The sequence below is a fragment of the Myxine glutinosa genome, chromosome 12, assembly GCF_964187855.1.
Source record: "Myxine glutinosa chromosome 12, kmMyxGlut1.1, whole genome shotgun sequence".
NCBI lineage: Eukaryota > Metazoa > Chordata > Myxini > Myxiniformes > Myxinidae > Myxine > Myxine glutinosa.
This window is the reverse complement of record NC_136272.1, coordinates 74,821,782-74,848,529: the sequence shown is the minus strand read 5'-3', so window position 1 is coordinate 74,848,529 and position 26,748 is coordinate 74,821,782. Positions and strand designations below refer to the sequence as shown.

Below are 26,748 nucleotides of genomic sequence, written 5' to 3'. Positions count from 1 at the left end.
TACGATCCACAATCTTTATTACTCCCTTTGTATGGTAACATACCTCCATTAACCGTTTTACTTGTTAGTTTCAGTTTTTACTTGCGCTATTCAATTTCCTCCCCTTCTTCCTCTCCTCTTTCCTGCTCGTTCATTTCTTTGATATTTGTTCCACTGTCAGTTAAACCTTTCTCTTCCATGAGCCTCACTCCTGTAAATAATAAATAAATGAAATTAAAAGAAGAGGGCAGTGGAATGTATTGATCTAGGACCTTACCGTGACCATCTTCTGTGGTAAGCTGTTCCAAGAAACAATGATGCTGGATTCTAATGTTTCAATCAAAAAGTCGGAAGCCTGCGTGTCCTCTTCAAAAAAGAAAAGACAAATTTATTTAAGCATTAGTATTGGCACACGAATGAAAAGTCAGTTAGATATTGTGAGCATTCCATAATGTTCATAAAGGCTATAGAGACTCCCGGAAGTGGGTCAATTAGAAAATGTTAATCTGAGTTTAACCCCTGGTCTATGGAGACTCTCTTTCATTATTGTGCATCACACGCGCTTCATCGCTGAGTCACACCAAATGGTAACATACCTATCGGCGTCGACACAATTGTGCTTGACCCAGAGCTTTTCTCCTTATTATGAGTTGCGTAAATGGTGAACACGTATTCTGTTCCGGGTTCCAGGTCACGCATCGTAAACTCTGTGTCTGTGCTTCCAACTACCTCCTCCCTTGGCTGATTCCCATCAGTGCGTTCACACCGGATTATGTAGCCGGTGATGGGAGCAAGAGGTGGCTGCCAGCCGAGGGTCACTTCGGTCTCACTGACCTCCAATGCCTGTACGTGCCGTGGCCCATCAATTTCTAGTCGGGAAGAAATCGAGGAAGTTGATAAAAGCAAAGAAGCAATCCTGCCGCCAAACCCTTCAACACAGTCAATCGCAGACATATTTTTCAAGAACATTTATGCAAGGTGATGGAAAATAAAGTTGTGGTAATTATGAAATACAAGTATCATTGAAATATTGTATATTTATCAGTTGCTTCTGACTTGTGCAAAAATATGGGTGTTCAATAACTGTTTGTCGGGAGCTTCAGGAAATGGGTTTCCATGGCTGAGCAGCCGCACACAAGCCTAAGATCACCATGCGCAAGTGTTCCGTGTGTACCGGTGAGAGTATTTAGCCAAGTGAACATTCGCAGTGCTAACTTCTGTGAGTATTTGGTACGTACTTGCTTGTGTAAGTATTTGTGGTGTTGCTCAAGCGAGTCTTTGTGGTGTTTACGTGCATTTGTTTTTTGTGAGGCTACCCGTGTGAGCTTTCATGGTGCTTACTCATGTGAGTGTTTGAAGCTTACTTGTGCGCAGTTCTCCTGCAGCAGGATGACTATGACCATTCTCATAAATTGCCGTCACCTCTACGTCATAAGCAGTGCCAGGTTGCAGAGCAGTAATTTCTGCATAGGGAACGACGGTCATCGGAAGGTCATTAACCTTCGAGTGCCCTTTTTCCCCGTAGTTGACCTGGTAACCAATGAGGTTACTTGTTTTTGAAGTGGGTGACCAGGCAAAAGCAGCCTGCGTGTCTGTAACATGTTCAAATTTGACATTTTGGGGTGAAGGGAAATGCTGCATACTCGAACCTCCATCTGTTGTGGATCAAGGAATGCAAAGTGAAGAGGTCATCACTGTCTCACTTTATGATTTTCATCATTGTTCTACACCAAGCTTGTTATAATATTTGAATCACTTTTAGAGGCCATTTTTCCCCACATAGCAGGGGTTTGCCTTTTTTGGGCACCTTGGTCCCCTTTTTTTGAAGCAATGTTTTATGGCCGGATGCCCTTCCTGCCACCAACCCTATTAATCGCCCCTTGCGACACACCGGGAATTACCAGTGAACTGGTACTCAATTTGCCGACCTCCGAAGGATGACAGGCTGAGTCAACCCCCCTGGCGTTAATTCAGCGATCGACTGGGTTTCGAACCCAGGATCCTAGGATCCCAAGCCAGCACCCTAACTGCTAAGCCAACACCAGGCTTATCTGGTTATAATATTTCTAAACTGATAATCATGCATGACCATTGTAATGAGTTCTCATTACAAAAAAAATAACAAAATGTAAGAAAGAAAGGAATGTTGAACTCAAATGATTAACATTCTATGAGCAAATACACACCAGAGGCTGGCTGGCCATGCGTGGAAAATTGCAGGAAGAGAGGGGCACTTTCAGTCAGATCAAGCACAGAGTAAATGCTGACATTGTATCTAGTGTTGGGCAGTAGGTCGGTCAGGATCGTAGATGTGATGTGAGGACCAAGATTGAGGTTGAAGGGAGTCTTTCCTCCAGCACTTGGTTGATACTGTACACGATAACCTGATGGATGAGACAGTTTCCCAAATCAACCTTGATTAATGTATATTTTTGTGGGTTCTCATTGTATTAGATATGGATTATGTTGCCTGCTTCAAATGTACTATTTTAGTGTCCATACACTTTTTCCCGGAGTACATTTTTTTTTTTTTTGGATACAAGATCGAGGCTCGTGTAAGAGCTAACACATTGAACATGAAAACATGCACAGGCACATAAAACATACAATAAAGGGAGTGGGAGACAAGATGGGGAGAGAGGAGGAAGCACACAAGTACAACATTTGAGAGCAGGGACATCAGGAGATCTGTGGGAGGTAGAGGGCTTGGGGGAGGAGGCATGGGAAGGGGGTTGGGGGTGGGAGAGGTAAAAAAAAAACCACACGGACACAGCTAGAACTTCCAGGAAAGAAGTCGGTATTTCAGAAAAGTGGATCTGGGGTGAATTAACAGGGGTAGAAATCAACTATAATGTGTGGAATGATATGACAGTCATGCAATAATTGAAGACCCGACCAGGCAGGCCTCTCTGAAGACAATGATTGTGTCAGCTCGCTTTAAAACAGCAATCTGATAGCAACATGGTCATTCTTCTGAGACTGGCTCAGGTTCCAGAAGCTTAGAATCTCAATCTATCAGTCAGACAGTCCACATAGTCCTTACCATAGAATAACCAGATAAAACAAAATGATGGGAGTTAAGTGAGCAGATGATTTTGGCAAGACTCACTGTTAGTTTCACACTAAAGTAAGAACTCTTGACAAACCTGTGATAGGATAAGGTGGTTGTCTCCAGCTGATGGACACTTCTCTGTCTGTGATGCTGTTTAAGTCGTAATTCAGTGGAGGTGCAGGTGCTATCCAGGAAAAAGAAAAACAATCAAAGTGAAGAAATCAGGAACAACAGAAATCAAGATGATTTAATTCAATTTAAAAAATCTACAATTACTCCTACTAATCCCAAAGAGAATATCTGTAAAGTACAGACGTACCAGTGTTAGAGGATGTGGCAATGATCAGCTTTTCCCTACTATGGGTATCGATCTCAAAAACAGCCACAAAGTAATTGCGGCCCGGTAGTAAGCTGCGGAGGACAGCTGATGTTGCTGAACCATCGAGTTCTAAAAGCACAACCGGGAAAATTTTAAATTTCATTTGATAAAAGTTCAACATCTGAGTACCCATGCCATGTAGTTCTTGGTGGAATGATGAGATGTATTTTTCATAATCCTATCCTGAAAATAATTCTTCTTTATCCAATCACGAGGCCACGTTCATACCTTCAAATCACAACCAAAAGAAGGCAAAACATTCTCCATACAATGGAAGATACTCTGGAGTCTTCAAATATGCAGTGGAACCCTTTAATTCCAACATGGTCTTCTCAAGTACAAAATCATTCTAAAGCAAGTTGTTGTTATTTCGTATGCAGCCTTCGGCTGCAGGTTGCATCATTTCTCTGGAAGCGCATTTGTGCCGCTGATGCAGTGTCCCAATTACCAGTGAGCTGGTACTCAATTTGCCGACCTCGGAAGGATGACAGGCTGAGTCAACCCCCCTGGCGTTAATTCAACGATCGACCGGGATTCGAGCACCAGGATATTAGGATCCCAAGCCGGCACCCTAACCGCTAAGCCAACACCAGGCTCTATTCTAATTGGTTGGTGTGAGATTGTACACCAGGATGGTCACTGCCCCTTCCAACAATTTATCCTGAGACCTGGTGAAAATCGAATCAATCTCATAATCTCATCATAGATCGTAGCAGATTTGTATGATATCTTTGCATTTTTCTTATACATTGGTATGTGCAAACACAATATCGATCATTGAGCACAGATGACTGCTACTTGTGCAACTTTTACCAAGTATCAGTGGAGTTTGTCCACCTTCTGTGAGCTCGTACTGCACACGGTAACCCGAGATGGTCACTGGGGATGAAGGCCATGAGAGTGTGAAGCTGTTAGAGTGGATTTCAGTCACAAGTACACCAACGTCCGGTTGCACTGAGTGGGAAAGGAGTGAGAGAGTGTGGATTGTTGATGTTTCAGGAGAAAGACCTGTAGTTTTGCAAAGCAATGAATATCGTTGTACATATTGGCCGTTTTTGGGTGATCTACCTCTCAGATCTTTTTTTTTCCAAAAAAAAAAAGTTTTATTTATTTATTTACAGAGGTCAAGGTTCTGTAATTTAAGAGCAAAACTTTATCATCAACATACATGTTACAATCGCAGCTGCTTCAGGTTGTTAAAACTATGATTTTGACTCACTTAAATCAGAGGCAGTCGCAAATTCAAATTTGCTGATGGAAGAACCACCACCACGAAACTGAGTCACCAGCTGCCCCTGGTAGGAAACTCCAGGACTGAGGCCTGTGATCATATAAGATGTAAAGCGAGAGGGAATCTGTGCCTCTCTCCACTTGTCCCTCGAGTCTTTCTGCTCTCACAGACAAACACGGTTTGTCAATTTGCAGAAAGGAAGAAACACATACAACAGTGAAGATGAAATGATGGCTCATGTGACACTTCCCCTGAGGGGTCGTTGTCTTTGTATAATAATCTAAGGAGGAGTATATCGCAGAGATTGGTTCGTTTTGATAACAATATAACCTGACGATAAAAGAACTTTTATTTTCCGTGCCTTGTGTAACATGCAAAACTCACTGGGCGCCACTTCAGGAGGTAAAAATGAACTCTGCTTGGCCTACGCACAGTCCATTCCAGGGGTTGTGATGTATGGTGCTTGTTTGTGTGCACCACAGAAACATCAACAGGATTGTTCCGGCCTGTAAGTGGGAATATGCTCAAAATTAGACAATTTAAGAACAAAACAGATGTGTGTGTGTATATATACAGTCACGTGAAAAAGTAAGTACACCCCATGTAAAGTTTTGACTTTTTCAACATATTTCAACATACAGCTATTTGATCTTCATTTCAACAATATTGATAGATAAAGGTGATATAATATAACAAATATCATGAAACATTTACATTTTGTAGTCCATTGTATAATTTAAATAAACATAAATGCAAATTTATGTAACTGTAACGTGAACGATAACTGTAAGCTGCGCTTCACTTCCGCTGAACTTGGGAACGACGAAGAAGAAGACCTTTGTTGGCCGAAAGCTTGTCGAGAATTAAAGATCGACCGTCCTGAAGCTACGTCCGCGTCTGATTGAATCTCCCGATTATTGAATCAATTAGTGATCAATCAATTGAATTGATCAGTGAATCAATTGAATTGAAAATCAATCAATTAGTGGAAGTCTGACAAAATTGTCTTACATAAACCAGTGAAAAAATAAAATTGAAACGTGGCTCATTGTGAAGAACTCCTCATGGGAAATAAGTGTTGATAACGTTGACCTAATTGGTGCCTTAATTATGACGTCATAATTCAACAATGAGGTGTTTTTACGGCGGCCAGAGTGCAAATCCTGCCACCAACCTCCGTAGGTGAGGAACCAGCAGTACCTGGTACTCATTTCGCCGACCTCGGAAGGATGACAGGCTGAGTCAACCCCACCTGGTATTAATTCAACAGCTGAATGGGATTCGAACTCAGGACCTTAGGATCCGAAGCCTGCCACTCTAAGCATTAGGCCAATCTTTTTTCAGAAAAAACCTCTTCAAAAATAGAACCTCTTCTATGAATACCATGTAGTTAAAGCGATGATGTGGACTCACTTAAATCAGAAGCAGTGACAAATTCTAATTTGCTGATGGAAGAACCACCACCACAAAACTAATGGAAGAACCACCACCACAAAACTAATGGAAGCAAAGTGAACGAATCACCACGACGAAACAAAAGGCTTTCTGCAAGGAGAAGAAATCTCACCATTACTCATTTCTTCTCCTTTCTTGCAGCTCCACTCGCCTGTCCCTTTTCCATAGCAGGTGCACATAAAAAATTGGCCTTTGAACACTCGATTCCATTCATCTCCAATCTGGTAAAAATGATTCGTTTCAAGGTCTTCACACTGATCTGGAAATCAAGGGACAGCAAATAATCATTATAAAAGCTTAATACACTATCCAGCCCTCCCACCTACACCCCTCCATATACTTTTCCCCATTACCATGAACCTGACCTATTTTCATTAACTTAACATTACTACAGTGTCACCCTTTCACAAATAAAAAACAATAACAAAAATCAACCCGAATCATATCGGCTCAGTCAAGTAATTGCCATTAACTGATTATTAAAGGGGATTTGAATTGATGATGATGGAATTGATGATGGAAGAGGATAATTAAGGAAATTAGAATTGAGATGAAAAAGGGAAGAGGTGAGTAGAGGAAAGCGATGAGAAGGGAAGAGGAATGTTGGAAGAGGAGGAAGGAGATAGAAAGGAGGTTGGGAGGAGGCACTAGTGGGTTGTGGGGTTGAGGAAGAGATCACATATGGGTAATAGTGGGACGAGGATGAAGGGAGATCTTTCCAACACATCAACAAATCCACCATTTTTGTACATGTAATATGTGTATGGCCTCCAGCAGAGCCATCAAAAACTCAAAAAAACTTCCATCACATTGATAACACCACCATCTCATATAGACCATGAACAGAGAAATATTTTCTTTTTGTCCAAAAATAATTTTAAAGTACAGTATTGTTTTATTTTTCTTTAGTCGAGGAGTATAAATGATTTACCTCCAAACAAAAATAGGTTTGAATCTTCTTCGGTGAGAGTTTGAAGGTATAGCGAGGTGTCCAAAAGTTTAAAGTTTAACCTGTCATTGTTTTGGATTTACCTTGAAGACTGTGGATTTCACATTTTCCATTTACATTCCTTGTGGAATGTAAATCAGATATTTTGTTTTTCTAAACTTATTTCCTTCCAAGATTGCTTTACAGTGTTGTCACCGAATATTGAACATCTTCCAGGTGAAGTTCCTTTGTAGTATTATTTCTCAGATTTGCTTCAAGTTTGCTGTTTGTTTTTCTTTAAAATTTCCAATGCTGTAGCAATTATTACAACTGGTCGTGATTATCCTTATGGCTTGCATCAAAAGTTAATTTCAGTTTTCTTGTACAGTTTACAAGGCTCATGGAGGTGCTTTGTCATTCAGATGAGTGGAGCTGAAGAGTTTACGTTTGTACAAAGAACTATACATTATACTCAGTGGACATGCTTGGAGACTGCAAGTACGTACTTGGGTGTATCCTACGTGCATACATAATAAATAGACCTTCATCAGGCTAAACAGTTTACGTTATGTTTACCACTGATAACCTGGATCTACATCCGGATCTTAACCAAGACCTAATCGGCTTGTTATTATCACCCATTCAACTCATCCACCTTTTGTCATAATCCATCCATAACGTTTTGAAATACAGTATTATGCTTTTTATCTTGCCAAAACGAAGTTTTTGCAAGATGTATTAGTCAGCTTGTTATCTTGCCAAAACGAAGTTTTTGCAAGATGTATCAGTCAGCTTGTATGTTTGTTTGTTTGTTTGTTTGTTTTTTTGTTTGTTTTTTTGTTTGTGGTTAATCATTTTTTTTTCACGTTTAGATCACTCTGTAGACCACAGTTATTATTGGAAACTCCTGTAACTTCGCATATCAGAGTCCTATAGAGATACCCTTCAGCACACAAAATTTTGAAGGTCAAGGTCAAAGGTCAAGGTCACTTTGCGGTCAATCATGGAGGTCAACGAAACCCTTATTTTTTGAGTAACTTTGATCTTATGATCTCCAAACTTGGTGGGTATATAGGGTGTGGTATGGCGCTCAGCTGATTAGTTTTTGGTGTCGATCGGCCTTGACCTTCAAGGTCATTTTGAAGGTCATTCATTTGTTTGTGGTTAATCATTTTTTTTCACGTTTAGATCACTCTGTAGACCACAGTTATTATTGGAAACTCCTGTAACTTCGCATATCAGAGTCCTATAGAGATACCCTTCAGCACACAAAATTTTGAAGGTCAAGGTCAAAGGTCAAGGTCACTTTGTGGTCAATCATGGAGGTCGACGAAACACTAATTTTTTGAGTAACTTTGATCGGATCGTCTCCAAACTTCATGGGAATCTAGTATATGGTCCGGCGCTCAGCTGATTAGTTTTTGGTGGCGATCGGCCTTGACCTTCATGGTTAGCGCTGGAGGTCGAAAATTATTGACCCCAAGGTCAAATTTTGAAATCGTAGGTACCATATCGAGTAATACCTCATATGAATGCCCTTGATGAGTGCTTCCCAGATCTGTAAACAGTTTGACGCTATGACGTCATTTGATGACGTCATGACGAAAAAACGGAATTTTCATGAAAAAATTATTTCCTCAGTTCTCATCAAAATCTTTCAATATTTCATGTGCGTTGGTCATGAAGACATACTATTCACCATACGAAATTATTAAGGTCAAGGTCAAATGGCAAGATACGGTTCACCCTGTGGGTGACATATGTTCATATGTTTGTTTTTTTGTTTGTGGTTAATCATTTTTTTTTCACGTTTAGATCACTCTGTAGACCACAGTTATTATTGGAAACTCCTGTAACTTCGCATATCAGAGTCCTATAGAGATACCCTTCAGCACACAAAATTTTGAAGGTCAAGGTCAAAGGTCAAGGTCACTTTGCGGTCAATCATGGAGGTCAACGAAACCCTTATTTTTTGAGTAACTTTGATCGGATCGTCTCCAAACTTCATGGGAATCTAGTATATGGTCCGGCGCTCAGCTGATTAGTTTTTGGTGGCGATCGGCCTTGACCTTCATGGTTAGCGCTGGAGGTCGAAAATTATTGACCCCAAGGTCAAATTTTGAAATCGTAGGTACCATATCGAGTAATACCTCATATGAATGCCCTTGATGAGTGCTTCCCAGATCTGTAAACAGTTTGACGCTATGACGTCATTTGATGACGTCATGACGAAAAAACGGAATTTTCACATTTTGGCAAGATACGGTTCACCCTGTGGGTGACATATGTTTATTGTTTTCTTTTTTTCATCACTTTTGACCCAATCTCTCAATGGTGAAAAATTACAAAATAATTTTAAAAATTCTTCTATATGGATCCAGAACTTCATCAAAATCGATTCACTTAGTCCTCGTCACATGTCCGATCTGTCCACCAAGTTTCATCCAAATCTATCCATAACTTTTTGAGATAGCCTGCTCACAAACAAACAAACAGGATGTTATGCAGAGCATGATACTTGCGAAATCCCTAAAACAAATTTGACCTTAAAATAATTGATGGTTGAATTCAATGACCAAATATGCAAATATTATTCAAATCTCAAGTCAATCGGATGAAAATTAACGATTTTAGAAATGTGGCCTAGGTTGACACTTTGACCGTTAGACCTCAAAAACAATTGATGGTTCATTTCAGTGACCTGATATGCAAATCCTCTTCAAATTCCAAGTTAATTGGATGGAAATTGAGGAATTTAGATATTTTACCGAAGTTGTTGACCTTTGGCCTATGTTGACCTTTTGTCCTCAAAAGCAATAGGCTTCTTCCTTATGACCAACTCCACCATTTGGTGAAGTTTTGTGAAGATCGGTTTGAAATTGTGACCTATAGGAGACTGACATACAAACAGACAAACAGAATAACAAACTCAACAAATCAATATAATTGAAAAAATTAGATTTTTGCAATTAACAAACAAACAGACACACAAACAGGGGTGAAAACACAACACAATCAGCTTTACTTATTTTATGATGTGGATTCTGAGAGAGCTTTATATATTTGATGAAGTGGATTGTGCGTATATTCTGTAAACAGCTATATAACTAAAGTAAGTCTAGAATTAGTGATAAGAATGAACTCTTTATTTAGAAGTTTACAGCTATTATTTCGTGTAAATACAGCAAAGGTTATAAGTCAAGAGGCGGAAGAGGCACTTGTTAACACCTAGCAACTAGTTTGAGCATAAGCTCCATTGTCTGGGAGCACGTGACCCACCGTGAGCAGAGCGAGGCTGCACCGACCGTCTTTTATTCGCGGATATTTTCATTTATAGATATTTTCGTTTATGGACATTTTCCAACAGTTTGTGGATATTATCTTTTCCTGGGATATTGGCTTTGAGTTAAACCAGCATGCAAATTTTCAGCCTGTCCAACAAGTTTCGTCCAAATCCGTCCGTAACTTTTTGAGATATCCTGCTATGTATCGTTTTTGGCCCAATCGCCCAATGGTGAAGAATCACTTGAAAAATTATAGTAGCCGAATCCGAATCCGGATTTTTACCAAAATCTAATCATTTCGTCCTTGTCACATACTCTACATCTCTGCCAAATTTCGTCCACAACTTTTTGAGATATTGTGTTCACAAACGGACAGACAGACAGGGGTGAAAACATAACCTCCATCCACCTTTGGTGGCAGAGGTAATGATGGATTTATCGAGTTCATTATGTGATTAAGGAGATATGTGTGGATACAAATCGCATTCTTCCCTCTAGGCGTCTAGGGCTTCAAGACAGCTGTTCACCACCATCTCAGATCATCCTCCATTCAAAACCTTTACCTTTTCTACCACTGTTAATCCTCCACAAGGCCACCTCTTTCCAAGTTTGCAGTTTTTCCTTCCTAATAATTTGTGCTGTATCCATTTTATCCACCCTCTGTATCCTCCCATAACCCTTATTCTTCTCCACATCCCTTATTTCTAAATGTTGCTCTCTATTTTTGTCCCTCATGATAATTGTTGGTGTGTTCCCCGCCCCCCCCCCCCCCTCTTTCTGCTGTTCGTTTTGTTCTGTTACATCCTGATAGGTTCTATGTTCTAGCTCCTCCACAAGCCTCGACATTGCATTAAAAACCTAGAGCAATGCGACTGTGTCGCCAATATGCCTCCGCGTAGCCGCTGCCAGTAACAAGTAAATGCCATCGATCACTGTCCTAAAAATAAACAAGTTTGATTTAAATACCTTCAGCTGTTTTTAAGTATCACATTTTTACCAGACATGATAGGTTTCATATCGATCGGTGAAGCGGTTTCGGAGAAGGGATTTTTTTTTAATATCAGCTTTCAAGCTTATATGGCTGCCAAACCGCGTGACATATGACATCAAAAATGTAAACTCTGCATACGTATGGGTACCGAATCACATTTGTGAAGTTTCGTGCTGATCAGAAAAAGGTTAGTTTTTCTATCCAAGATGGCTGCCAAAGCACGTGACCTACGTACGATGTCATAATTTTCAAATTACATGCAACAATGGTGTTAGATGGCATTTGTAAAGTTTAGCATCGATAGAGTAAGCGGTTTGTGAGATATAATTATTTAATATTTTATTTCAATCCAACATGGCTGCCACACCATGTGACCAATGACAATTTTTGTGATCAACTTTTAATCGAAATGCCTAGTCGATGACACATGTAAAGTTTTGAGTCAATCGATTTGGTGGTTTGGGAGAAGATGTTTTTTTAAGGTTTTCGGGTAAATCCAATATAGCTGCCTAACCATGTGACCTATGATGTCATAAATTTAATATTTCAATACAAATGGGTCATAGATCATGTGCATGCAATTTCAGATTTTTAGGATAAGACATTCAATTAAAACATCTATGGCTGGTATATCACTTCACTGATGATGTCATCATTATCATGCTTTTGTTCCCCATATTTGACAATGTGCCAAGTTTCAAATTTTTCCAATCAGCTGTTTCCGAGAAATAATTTAAAAATTATTTGGGTTTAATCCAAGATGACTGCCATACCATGTGACTTATTACATCACAATTATCATGACAAAAAAAACATTCTCCATGGGTGTCGATCCTCTCCTCAAAGTTTCGTTTCAATCGGACATGTGGTTGCTGAGAAAAACGAGGTTTAGCCAAAAACATAAACATGTTCGTACGGACAACCCGAAAACATAATGCCTCTGGCCACCACATAAAAAGAGATGCAGTAGCGAACAACACTATTTCTACAGTACGGAAACACAAAAGGAATGATTTGTGTAGCTCATGCAACTCGGACACCATAAAGAAACAACATCACTAACATACAGTGCATTTGATCAATCATCAACTATCTCATCTTGGGTCTCCAGCCTATCAAACACACATCCCAACACCCTGCAGACCAGACAAAACAGCTCTTCGCATCATCACAGTGTTACGTGCTCCTCCCCGACCCCCTGGTCGCGGTATACCTCCGAGCCCCGAGAGGAGTCACGGCAGAAAAATGTGTTATTCTGTGTCAAAAATCAATGGTGAAACCACACCAATTGTTACTAACAAACAAATATTGTATTAAAATCACACAAGAATAACAGTACAACAATGCTAGCAATCAAAAGTACAATCAACATATATCTTATGATGGTACCATCAGCTAATACCAGGTAACTCACTGTGCTCCAAGTGAGTGAAAAAAGAACATTCCCCAATGTCACTATATTCCCGTCTTCGAGCTCAAGTTGATCCCCTCCAGCGATCGTCAGAAAGATGTCGAATCCAAACCCGAATCCCGTTCAGATGACAGGCCCAGTCACGCCGCCAAAACTGCACAAAGGCGTACGCGGCCAAAGCGGCAGAAAAGGGTCACGTGGCCAACAGCTGCGAAAAGGCGCACTCAAGGTGACTGGGAAATTCACACCCTCGGGTATGAATGTTTTACCGCTCCAAATCGGCAAACCTCAGGTTTGTCTTCAAAATTCGCGTTGCACACACACATCCCAGATAGACATCTGAATGGTGAAAACGGCTGACGCGAAGCAAAGACCTTTTGCGATGAGCAAAGCGCGTGAGTCCAAATGGCCGACGGCTCGTACTTGAGACGTAATGACACAACGATGATTCCTCAGAATCCAACGCCAAACCTGACACGCAGGTTGATCAGTCACAGCGATAACAACCCTATCGCAGGAATCCCTTTCCAGGAAACCCAAAGTTCACTCGTGACTCTTGCTCGACAACGTTCGCTCAGGACGAAGAAATGACTCGCTTCTTCTCCGACTTCACTCGCTCCGCCTCCTTTCTCCTCGTCTTCTTCTGGTTTTTCGTCCGGTTCCCGATCCGGTTTCCTGTTTCTTTTAACATTAACTTTTAACTTTTGAAACTAGAAATATCTATTCCCTTTAAATGACAACAATAATAATACATGGAATCGGAAATATTTACAGTGGATGCAAACCACCACAACGGAAGTGACGAATCCGTAACAACAGGTTGAACATTAACAACACCCATCGAGCACCTACACAGAAGTAAAAATGCTAAAAGTCAGGGACTAGACCACTTGGACATGAGAGATGCACAGTTCCTTGCAACAGCAAATGCCAACCCAAATCACTCACGCCACTACATGTGCAACCACCCATAGGCCCCTAGACACATTAAAACTACACCACAAAGACACTACAGTGACATCCTTCGTAACATCCCCTACCAAACAACGGAAACTACAAAAACACATCCACATCACCATATTCGCAATAAACAACCTGGGCCCAAACAGTATCTTGGGCACAAAACCCCCACCTAACGATGACACTGATAAACTACTTCCCAGGTCTGATCGTGTTCAACTGTCACACCTTCGCTGTGGACACCACCCACAATTTGTACACTACAAACATAGACTCGACGACATCACTGACAACACCTGCAACCAGTTCCACCACAATGAAACATATCAAGGAAGACTGTGCCGTCCCGGCTTCACGGAGGCAAGAGCACAACATCTTGGATGTGAGGGATCTCTGAGTTGCTCCTGTGATTGGACATCTCTGTGTTGCTGGTCTGTTCAACCAGAACCGACTTGGGCAACACAACAACAACAACAACCAATGCATTACGGAAGGCCACCGACAATGAATACAACTCATGGTAATATCGAGAAGAGGAAAATTAATGATTCCACAAGACTCTAGACCAGTGAACGAAAGTCGTGTGGTCTTACAAATGCTATTTCACTTTGCTTCCAAAGAGTCCATTTTGGTGGCATGCTTGGCATTTCCTATTGAGCACTCATCTCATGATGCTGAGGTTGCAGCTTGTTTTGTATACAAAGTCAATGCCCGAGATTCCTGTTTCATTCTAGCTGATTCAAATGCCATGTGCTGTGCTGTGTTGTTTTGTTGACTGTCTCCTTAGGTCCTCGTACTTGATATGCAAGTACACGAGAAGAACCACCTTTAGGGGCCATTTCCCCCCCCGCAGAGCAGGGGTTGGCCTTTTTCGGGCACCGTGGTCCCCTTTTTGGAGCAGTGTTTTACAGCCGGATGCTCTTCCTGCCGCCAACCCTGTTAGTCGCCTCTGGCGACACACAGGGAATTACCAGTGAACTGGTACTCAATTTGCCGACCACGGAAGGATGACAGGTTGTCAACCCACCTGGCGTTAATTCAGCGATGACCGGGATTCAAACCCAGGATCCTAGGATCCCAAGCCGGCACCCTAAACGCTAAGCCAACACCAGGCTAATATGCAAGTACACCGATGTCTTATAATGTCCTCATCCTACATTTGATGTACGTATAAATTCCTCTTTGAGCCTTAGATTCCTGTTAAAAAAAAGGAGATCCTACATGAATCACTGAATCCCAAATGCATCATGTAATTGTAAACCATTCTGGCTGCCACAAGTATAATTATGAGGCCTGCATAGTTTGAAAGGTGTCATCCGATAACAAATGTGCGTGACGTACAGAGAGTGTTTCGGGATTGTGGTGAATCAATTTCACACTTCCCACCTGGCAATGTATCCAGTTCATGATTATATTTCAGGATGACTTAATACTTTCTTCCATCACATTTTTGTGGTACAGAAGTCGTTTGAGCATGACATCATGTCAAATGTACATCTGTTGTGGCAACCACAGTTTCTGGATCAAGCGTATTGTTGCTGCCAACGTTCAGGTCAGAGTTGCTGCAACATTCTCCGCGAGTGATTCGATCATGTTTTGGCCGGTGACTGTATTCGTAAATGGTAACTTGTGTACTTGTCTGTACAGTAAGTCGCCGATTTACGTCGAGTCTATTTGTGTTTCGATAGAACATCGTAAACGCATTATGGGGTAACAGTCCATTTCAGGTACGCTAGTCTGATATAACGTCGTTCAAAAATTTTAAGGACAGTGTACTGTGGTGCACCTTGCGGAGAGGAAGGAGTCATGAATGCATCGACTCCAACAGTCTGCCAATTAAATAAACCAATTCCCAACGTCAATTTTAATAAGTATTCCTCAAATCCCTTCCATTTCTAACGTCATTCCCGTCAGCCTGGCTGCTCGGTATTTTGTCTAATTTCCCCCCTGGGCCCCATGGATTATCTACGGGAGAGTCAAACCTCGACTTTCTCCTCCTCCCTGTAGTCCCTCCACTCTCAACTCACGCACCATTAAATTGTCTGTTTGTGTAATACATTATTTCAATTGTGCTCTGTATTGATTTGTTCAAGTTTAAATCTCTAATATGTTATGTACTATGTGCTACTGTTAAGTTAGGGTGACCGAAATATTTTCCTTGGCAATGCATCCCAATGCATCCCCATTATAACAATACAGTGCCTTCAGAAAGTATTCAACCCCTTGACTTTTTCACATTTTGTTGTGTTAAAGCCTGAATTTACAATGAATTACATTGAGATTTTTTTTAGTCACTGATCTAAAAAAGTGCACCACATAATGTCAAAGTGGATTTTTTTTAGAAACTTTTACAAAATAATAAAAAATGAAATACAGAAATATGTAATTTACACAAGTATTCAACCCCTTGACTTTTCACATTTTGTTGTGTTAAAGCCTGAATTTAAAATGAATTACATTGAGCTTCTTTTTGTCACTGATCTAAAAAATTCTACCACATAATGTCAAAGTGGATTTTTTTTAGAGACTTTTTAAAAATAATAAAAAATGAAATACAGAAACATGACAAATATTCAACCCCTTGACTTTTTCACATTTTGTTGTGTTAAAGCCTGAATTTAAAATGGAATAAGTTGAGATGTTTTTGTCACTGATCTACACATAATGCCCCATAATGTCAAAGTGGAATTTTTTATTTTTTGGAAATTTTTACAAATAATTTTAAAAATAACAACAAAATGTGAAAAAAGTCAAGGGGTGTGAATACTTTCTGAAGGCATAGTATATACATAGCAAAATTGAATCCGAATAATGTCGTTTTTGTATAACGTCATGGTTTTTATGAACACATCCATGACGGAAGTCAGCGCCTTACTGTACATATGGATTTGTTTCGATACCCACATGTTAACTCAAAATAAGATTCTCACTCAGTCACAAATACTTGGTTTAATATATTGAACCCGCAAACCACAGCGCGGCTGGCACTGATAATGCTGGGCCACAGCTGTACTGGAGGGCGGTATTGTCAGAATGTATTCAGGGTATGGATTGCATTCTGACAGATGGCAATACAAATGGCTCATGTGCGTACAGGAAATGAGGAGAAGGAGAGGAGGGTATGGGGGGGGGGGGGGGGCAAACCATTGCAAAGCAAAGATTTGCACAGAAAGCAAAGATTTGTTTTTAATAGTGAAAGCAAAGTTTTACCAGTTTAAATCTTATTCGAGTTTAACCCTCTCAAATGCCAGAGTATGTCTAACAAAGTAGGCAGCTGCTCCATGAATTGTACATTACTTAAAACCTATGATCATCTATCTTTTCGTCATTGATGATGGAAGGCTCGCGTCTCCTCTGTGTTGGCATCCAAGCATGAACTACACTTTTACTGCGGAAGGAATGACATCATAAGGTTGATAGCCAACTGCACATCTCCACTTATGGGTGAGCAGAGGCCAGGAATCGGGATTAACGGGAGAGTTGTGTGTCGGAATGAAACACACACACACACAGACACAGACACAGACACACGCACACGCACACACAGACACAGACACGTACACACACGCACACACACACACACAGACACGCACACACACACAAACACACACACACACACACACACACACACACACACACACACACACACACACCGTGAAATGGAAAACTTGCAGACAAAGCCCTAATAAGTATGCCATGGCACCAGCTCAAAACTAAGAAAACTATTAGTAAGTATAAAATTTAAACCATTGCAAAACGTGGTAGAAGTATTTCCAATATATTCGTTGGCAAAATGAAGAATTAAATTCTCAGTGTTAAGTTTTTGCAGATTTACGGTTTGCTTTCAAAAAATGCAAGCACATATGCTTGAAAATCACACAGCAGCTATCTATTCATCTTTGCTAACAATGCCAAGCACAGGAGGCCCAGCCTTTGGCTGTACGAGGGAGCCGGCAATGCTCTCCGCACGCATCCCTGCCTTGCCGCAGTCATTTCTTCCCAACAGTAGCTCTCTGTGTGCTTACACACATGGACAACTACATTTGAAGGAATAAAATACTGTCGAATGTGAATTGATGGATCACAAGCATTTCCATCAATGTCGTCAGGCTTGGACACAAATTAAAACGTGTCTAAAATAAACAAACTTGCATAAAAAGTTAAAAGAATGTGCAACAAAACCACAAGGAGTTTGGTCATCGTTTCAAAAGCCTGTCTTTGAGAATTAAAACTTTACCTTCTGCTTGGCTTGCACTTCCCCAAGGTTTGTAAAAGTGGGGATTGCGTTCCTTCCCAAAAGTTTGTAAAAGTAAAAAAATATTTTGGATTTCAGCCATCTCCACAAGCCTTGTTTGAAGTTAGTTTGGCAATATGTCCTCTAGTTGTTTGTTTATGTCTCATATAAGGTATCTGCATCAACAAAATGCATAATATGCATATATGTTATAATTTCGTGTGATTTTTGTCCTATTTAGTGCAAATTGGTAGACAGGTTTGGTATGTGACAAGGACGAATCGATTCGATTTTGGTGAAGATCCTGATCTGGATACAAGGATTTAAATATATAATTAAGTGATTCTTCATTATTATTATTATTATTTTTATTTTTTTGTGTACATAATCGAGGCTCGTGAAAGAGCTAACATTTATCACACAAACAAATCAAAGAGACAAACAAACAAAGTATATAAAAAGGGGAGCGGTAGACAAGATGGGGAGAGAAGGGGAAGCACATAAACACAACATTTGTGAGCAGGGACATCGGGAATGTGTGGGAGGGAGAGGGCTTGGGGGGAGGCGGCGTGGGAAGGGGGGGGGGGGAGAAGTATAAACACAAGGACACCAAGGACTTCCAGGAAAGAAGTTGGTATTTCAAAAAAGAGGATTTGGGGTGAAATTAGCGGGGGTAGAAAAGATCAAGGTTTTGGATGGGGGAAGATAAGAGATGGTGGTGAACAGCTGTTTTAAAGACCTGGAGGGAGGAGTGGGATTGAAGAGAGTGAGGGAGTTTGTTCCAGAGGCGGGAGAAAAGAGGAATGAAGGAGTGAAGGTGAGCAGAGAGTCTTGATTTTGGCAGTTTAACCATAAGAGGGTTGCAGGCAGATCTTGTGCGACCTGCAGGAATATTTGGGGGACAGAGCCTAGAGAGAGCTGGGGGGGCAAGGCCGGAGAGGAGTCGGTAGAAGACGGAAAGACCACCAACCTGCCTGCGGTGAGTGAGTGAAAGGCCCTCGGAGGTAGCTTCATCACAAGAGATTCCAATGATTCTGAACGCTTTGGTTTCAACAGCGTGAAGACGAGTTGAGAGATTGTTGAGAGATGGGGCCAAAAACGATATATAGCAATATATTTCAAAAGGTTGTGGACGGATTATGACATAACTTGGTGTATGAGTTGGGTAGGTGATAAGAACAAGCCAATTCGATTTTGGTTCAGGCCCGGATGCAGATCCGGCCTATCAGTGGGATACAAAACAAACTGTTCAGCCTAGCGGAGGTTTGCTCTCTACTGTATACCATTCTAGTTTTAAAATGCTGGCATGAGGAAAAGAAAATCTTCATGAATATAATTAAATAATCATGGCAATGGTATGACGAAGATAGGATGGTGGGAGAGTGGAGAAAAAGAACCAAGTAGAATATTAGAAGAGTTTGAAGATCAGGCAAATTAAGTTGGGAGGAGATAGGAGTACAACAAGGGGAGGGAATTAAGGTCATGGGTGAAGGCTGGAGGTGAGTGAGGGGGGAACTCTGCTTATCTATCTATAATTCCAGTAATCTCTGTCTGTCTGTCTGTACGTCTGTACGTTTGTCTGTGACCGCTGTTTCTCGACAACCACGGGTCCGATATACTTTTAACTTGCCAGGTATATTGCTGGGGACCCGAGGATGTGCCTTTTCAAGGTTTCATATTAATCGGACAATTACTTACCGAGCTATGTCCAAAAAACGATTCAACCAATCAGAGAGCAGCGAACGATCGCGTGTGCCGAACGTGGCGGGCACACTCTGCCTCGGATGGCACATTTGAGAGCGTATTCATTTATTTCACGTTTGCAAACTATGTTGGCGTTAAACTATGTTTTAAAACTAATAATAAAACTAATAAAAACGAATTTGCGATTCATTCGCTTTCCTGCGCGTTTGTGCACGCGATGGCGATTTCTTTACCAAACTCCGGAAGCCGTTCGCTTTGGACCAAACCATTTCATGTAAATAGAGGGGGGGGATTGTCACCACTCGCAAGCCGTTCGCTTTGGACCAAACCATTTCATGTAAATAGAGGGGGGGGATATAATTTTAGATATATATATAGTACGGGCATGCCCTAGTGTAATAAACACATGATCACAAAACCTGTGAGAAGGTGAGTTGAAGATCAAGGCGAGGATAATATGTGGAATGCCTAATGCTTCTATAAGAGGCTCATTAACAAGAGTTCTAAGAGTCTCATTATAGGTTAATCTCCCATCCATGGCTCTTACCAATCGGATCACAGGCCCATCTTCCACGGCCCTGTCCGTAGCATGTGCAGTTCATCATGTAGCCCTTTACATGTTGCTTGTGAAACGTAGCACTGACATTGTAGTAGTTCCCCTCAACGACACATTGATCTGTAAAACACAACATTGGAATCAAGCACACTGATAGTGATGGAGGTTATGAGATTTTCTTTGTAAAATTAGGTTATGAAGCATCATGTATTGGTATTCGAGTTTAAGAACCAAATAACCATTGAACGGTCAGATGAAGAAAATGTGTCCTTTTCTGGCAGCTGCAAAAACCGTCCGTGAAGCTTCATTATTGAGTAAAAGGCTTTCTGTTTTTGAAGTTATCCATGCATGGAAGTTGAATTTATGCGATATCACAGGAAATTGCACAGTGTCCTCTGGCATTCACATTTCAACATGTCCAGAAAGCAAACCTGTTTGTCCACCTGTGCCTTTATACTTTATTGTTGGTTATTGCCTTTCCACCTACGCAATGCAGCTTTTGCATAAGCTTCAGCGAACTCCATATTAAAAAGAAAAACTTAGTGACACAAGCAAACTTGCTTTACTCCTGTTCCCAACTAACTTTGTTTCCTTTTGAATGGAATACTGGTCTTTATAAGGACTACAGTCGGTCTGCCTTATAAGGACTACAGTCGGTCTGCCTTATAAGGACTACAGTTGGTCCACCTTATAAGAACTATAATCGGTCCACCTTGTAAGGACTACAGTCGGTCTGCCTTTTAATGACTACAGTCGGTCCGCCTTATAAGGACTACAGTCGGTCCGCCTTATAAGGCCCTCATCACAGGAGGCTTTCAATAATATAATCACCTTTATAAACAGTATTTTTCATGTTTTTTTCTTTTGCAAGGACATTTTATTTGCTTCTTTTTAATGAGCGATTTATTTGCTATTCCAGCTTTCTTTCTGACACTGTTGATCTGTATGAAAAGTGTACTTTTAAATGGAGGTTAATAAGGGTGCCATGCACTAAGAGCAACCAAGGTGAGATCAATAAGTAAAATATTAGCAAAGGTTTATGCAACTGACTTTGATTAGCATAGTAGATGTGCCAAGATGAATATCATGCACATGAATAAGAAAGCATTTGAAAGTCACAGTATTTATGACTTTATGAAAAAAAAAAATTTCCATGGCTTGTTGCCGTTTAATAAATATGCTTTCCAATCTGGAGTGGTATTGAGGTGGAAAAATGAATACAAATTTAAACTGTTATTTAGCTTGTAAAAGTAGAACATTTGAAATGGCTTTAACGGATATTTCGATCACAAGATGAACTTTTATGATGCACGCCATCTTACTATAATTCACCAAATGTCTGTCCGTCTGCCTGTCCATCTGTCTGTCCGTCAGTTCCCAGGTACCGCAAAAACGGCTGAACCGACCGCAACGAAATTTTGGGTGGGTAATCCTGGGACCCCTTGGAGTAAAATAGGCTATTTTGTTTTTCAAAATTTTTTTCCCAATTTTCCAGTTTTTCCAAACACGATGGGATAATATTTACCGATATGAACAGTGATGTGGCCTTTATTTAAATTCTACAAATACTGTTTAGATTTTGATGATTTGCGTGTGATATGATTTAACGGATTTTTATATAAATCGTTTAAAATAAAAAAAGCCTTCAATTTCTGATATTTTGCCTTTTCATTTGGGCCTCCCAATTGCCCAAATGGTACCGTTGGTACTGTTGCTAGTTCTGAAAATTGAATATCAAGACATTTTGAAAAACACAAATGACACGAAGAACATTGGAAATTCAGTGCCTGTGGCATGTTGCCTAGACGTTTTTATGATGCTGCAAAAACGCTTTCAAACAATGATGAGATCAGGGCCATTTATGATATCAGGGTGAGATTTATAGGATCAGGGCCATCTAAGTTATCAGGGTGAGATTTGTAGGATCGGGGCCATCTAAGATATCAGGGTGAGATTTATAGGATCAGGGCCATCTAAGATATCAGGGTGAGATTTATAGGATCGGGGCGGGGCCATCTAAGATATCAGGGTGAGATTTGTAGGATCGGGGCCATCTCTCTGGATACATCTCGAGCTTTTGATAAAGTCTGGCATCCTCTGTAAACTCTCTAACTGTGGCATCCAACACAAACTCCACTCTTGCGTTCCTGACTTCCTCTTCTCGCATAGCCAACATGTGTCTCTCAACAGAATCCTTTCATCCCCTCTCCCTCTCAAGGCTGGAGTGTCCCCAGGCAGTTCTAGGACCCATCCTGTTCTTAATCTTCATCAACAATCTCTCTGATGCTCTGGAAAATCCCCTTATCTATTTGCTGATGACTTCACCCTTTGACATGACATCCCTCATCCTTCAGATAGAAAGGTAGCAGCCTCTTCTCTCTCTTTCAATTCTGACAAATGTCACACTCTCACTATCTCTCTCTGAAAGCAGCCTCTGGAAAACCTTACCGTCTATTTCCTTAACAATCCTCTTGAGGAAGTCACTCAAAATCTTGGGTCTCACTATAGTACATGATCTTTCTTGGGCAAACCACATTTCAAAGTTGGCCTCCAAAGCCAGCCACCGACTGGGCATCCTCTGTCGTGCAAAATAATTATTGGTACACCTGTACTCGTGTCCACCTACAAGCCCTTCATCCGCAGCTTCATCGAGTACTGCATACATCTGGGCTGGTGTCCCGGCTTCACATCTTTCTCAAGCTCGACGCTGTGAAAACCAACCACAATGCCCTCAAGATTATTTGGAATCTCCTGTGATGAAGCCGAGTCTATTGTGTGATGATCACTTTGCCATCACAGACAGGTCAGTGGTCACTCTCTCTTCTTCTGCCTCCTCTTTGGACTTGCACTCTCTGCTCTTTCTGTTCTGTGCTTTCTGTCCTAATCCATTCTGTGTTATATATTATAGCTCTTCCACGGGCTTTGACTTTGTGTACAAGAAAAATAAACAAGTCTCAAGGCTCGTGAAACATGGGAATAAAAACAGAGGCTGAACGTAACTGGCAAAGGAATGCAGGGGAACAATTATTACACTAGGGGCAGTATGAGGAAGTAAGAGTGCAAGTGGATATATAAACAAGTTGAGGAGCTGAGCAGCCATGTCAAAGGCCTGAAGAAAAGAACAAAACTCTGACAATATATCGTTTGTTTCACAGATGAAATAAGAGCTGGAAAAGAGCGTGGATATAGCGAGGCATAAATAAGTTATGAAATTTATTTTATTTCTTATATAACGCTCTTCATTCGAAAATGTCAGTGTTAAAGAAAAAAAACGGTAAGAAAAAAAAAATTATGAAAAAAAGCACCTGTAGAAAGGTGGGCTTTTTAAACAGATTTTTAAAACGTAATTGATAGTGCTGTGCCAATTTAAAAAGGCAGTGAGTTTCATTAAGATAAGAGCTGGAAGGATAGCTTATTCACTTTTGAGTTATCGAGCTTGGATTTGAATCTCCAAACAGTGATGAACTGCCATCTTGGTGTTTCAGATGCAGGACGAGACATCCATCTGTGCGTCATCCACCGGGAGTACATTAAACTGGAGGGCCCATCTGCTAGCACTGGTCGTTGGTCGATGTTAAGGATTCCACAATGTCTTTCGTTAAGAGTAGACGAGTTATCGCCAACACCCTGGACAAATTACAAATTCCTGAAACCTCGGTCGAACATCAGGCCGAGCCCAGGTTAGTGAAAGACAAGGGTGGAAAACGTTCTCCAGCTAACCTATCAAGGTGGGAATAATAGAAGACGTTAAAAAAAAGTAGTAGTAGTAGTAGTAGTAGTAGTAGTAGTAGTAGTAGTAGTGGTAGTAGTAGTAGTAAGCACTATAGGTGATGATCATATCTGAGGAATACTGGATCGACAAAAGTCTTCACTTGAGTAATATGAACTACCAGGATATTCTCATTGTTTTCCCACAATGCACATGTGGGAGTTGTTAGGCATGAATAATTCAGAAATGTAGGTAGGAACATATTTATTTGTCACTTTGAGTTTGGCAAATTTGTCGGTAAGGTGAAGAAATAGTGTAAAAAAGCAAGCCAACAATCCTTTGCACACAAATAGCAATTTTAGAAGAAAAAAAAGTATCTAATTATATATCTGACAAATAATTATATTGTATTGTTCTTAGAGATTGATGGGCTGATTAGGTGACTTTGTATATGTAAAATAATAAAGGTAAGGGTAACTATTAAATGACATTGTAAAAAAAAACTTAAAAAAAACTTATTGTGATACTCTCTCACTCCCCTCTCATTTCCCTCTCACCCCCTCTTCTTCTTCTTCTTCTTCCTCTTGTTCCCCCCTCTCTCTCTCTCTCTCTCTCTCTCTCTCTCTGTCTCCCCCCCCTCCCCGCTCTCCTCCCCTCTTCCTCACCTCTCAACCATGAACAACATCTGGTGGTAATCACAAACCATGGAAAGAATCCTGCTGATATATGTTAGTAGTGCTTACAGATGGAACGCTCTACTTTTTTTACAAGCAACTGAATAATTATCCATGCTTTTTTTAAAGGCCAAAGTGAGCAAAGTTAAGAAGGAGTACACATTTGTAAAATTTTAAAACAAACCATATACATCTTGGTAGTGATGCCTAAATGTTCTTGTACCGATAGGCGGGATCTGGATTCAGACCTGAACCAAAATCGAATTGGCTAGTTATTGTCATCTACCCAACTCCTCCACCAAGTTTTGTCATAAGTCATCCGCAACTTTTTGAAATATCATGCCATCTATCGTTTTTGCTTTTTTGCGTGGTTTTTGTTTTTGGTGAAGAATCACTTTAAAAATGAAAAAATTCTCATGTCCAGGTCCATGTTCGGATCTTCACCAAAGTCGAATTGGTTCTTCATTGTCACAAACCTAACCACCAGTCCACCAAGTTTAGCCCGAACCCGTCCACAAATTTTTGAGACATCGTGCTATATAGTTTTTGGCCCCATGTCTCAATGGTGAAGAATCACTTTTTAAAATGTACGAGTAGTATCTGAATCTAGACCCAGGTCTTCACCAAAATCTAATCATTTCGTCCTTGTCAAATACACAACCTCTCCACCAAATTTCGTCAAAATATGTCCACAACCTTTTGAGACATCCAGTTCACAGACAAACAAACAGCCAGACAGACAAACAGACAGGGGTGAAAACAAAACCTCCATCCACCTTGGATGGTGGAGGTAACTAGAAAACATGGCAAAATGACTGCATGTTCCTCATGATATGACACATGTTTGCATATACTTTCAGAAACAAATATATGTATACGAGTATGGAATCATACTAATATACATATAACAGATATATGTATATCAGAAAATATATGTATGGAAATCATTTATTAGTTTGTGAATTTCCTTGTTCAAAGGAAAATGTGAAATTTTAAATAACTTCATTCGATTTTTAAGCCAAAAATTTATACTTTTTGCATGGTGGGAGGGCAGGGGTACACAATTACAATTCATTCCATTACAAGTACAGCTTGTAATGGAATGGATTGTAATCAAGCCTAATGCCCCTGCCATGTGTATATACATTTACTCTGATATTACTCGTACTAATAAATGCAATATTTTACTGATATTGTACATGCAAGGACCTGGTTTTAATGGCTACAAATGTAGCAATATTTAAAAAAAGAAAAAAAAGAAAAAAAGATTTTGCTCACCCTGGAAACAACTGACGCTATCCTCTTCAAATAGGCACATTGTGAATAAAACACTTAGAGCAATGTTCCTGAAGTTGTTGGAAACTGCTGGGAAAATACGAGGGGAGTGGAGGGGAGAATGGGGGATGGAGGGGAGGGTTGAGGGGTATGGGAGGGGAGTTTTCTTTGGAAATAATATGTACTTCATTTGTCATGGTTTTGTGAACTTCCTACTTGAATGTCTTGGCTCTTTCCTTGGCTACAGGGAACAGCATTGGCAAATTGAAAGGTCACACAGGGTGACAGATCAGACGAATATATAATTGAGAACTTTAAGAAAATGTCTCTCAATATTAATTCTAAACAATGGAATGGGACTTTTGACCTCAGATATTACAGGATATTTTGTGCGAGGGTAGTTTAAGGTTGACATTGGCCTTCTAATCCTAGAAAATCTAAAACTACAGAGAGATTGGTGAAAAAAGAAGCCATTTCCCGAGGTTTACACCCTGATATTTCTCTATCTCTAGGATTCTCATGGATTCTCTTGGGATGGGTATGGAGCCATTTCAGGACAAGTACTTTGAGGTATTCATCATTCGTAAACGTAATGCCTCATACACCGCCTCCTTCGCAAGGAAATTAATGATACAAATTTGTTCCTCACTACAAGTGACTATGTCTGCAACCATCTTCATTCTCCCCGATATTATTTTTCCAGTGTCGATGTCACTTCGTGAAAAATGTGCTCAGGGTCGACAAAATCTTTGCACACTAGATTTTCAACAGTGAACCATTATTAGCCTCTATTGGACTTTGTCCGAAACGAGAACTTATGGATTTGGTCTCGTCTGTCCGTCCGTCTGCAACAATATCTCGGAGATGTATGGACCGATTTTGTTCATACTTTGCACAAAGACAATACATGACAGCAGAGCCCTTTA

At 40.5% G+C, this 26,748-nt stretch overlaps 1 protein-coding gene across 4 annotated transcripts in view; it reads right to left on the bottom strand.

Annotated features, from left to right (window-relative positions):
• LOC137437191 (fibronectin) overlaps positions 1 to 26,748 on the bottom strand; it is a 152,347-nt gene that overhangs the window by 77,914 nt on the left and 47,685 nt on the right. For all 4 annotated transcript variants that reach the window (XM_078766023.1, XM_078766022.1, XM_078766025.1 and 1 more), the window contains exons 10-20: positions 20,156 to 20,284; positions 6,209 to 6,355; positions 5,026 to 5,147; positions 4,630 to 4,798; positions 4,224 to 4,364; positions 3,351 to 3,479; positions 3,126 to 3,215; positions 2,166 to 2,363; positions 1,344 to 1,634; positions 576 to 848; positions 257 to 345 (exon numbers count right to left, since the gene is read on the bottom strand). In XM_078766023.1, coding sequence (XP_078622149.1) covers positions 257 to 345; positions 576 to 848; positions 1,344 to 1,634; positions 2,166 to 2,363; positions 3,126 to 3,215; positions 3,351 to 3,479; positions 4,224 to 4,364; positions 4,630 to 4,798; positions 5,026 to 5,147; positions 6,209 to 6,355; positions 20,156 to 20,284 — 1,778 coding nt within the window. The remainder of the gene's footprint in view (positions 1 to 256; positions 346 to 575; positions 849 to 1,343; positions 1,635 to 2,165; positions 2,364 to 3,125; positions 3,216 to 3,350; positions 3,480 to 4,223; positions 4,365 to 4,629; positions 4,799 to 5,025; positions 5,148 to 6,208; positions 6,356 to 20,155; positions 20,285 to 26,748) is intronic.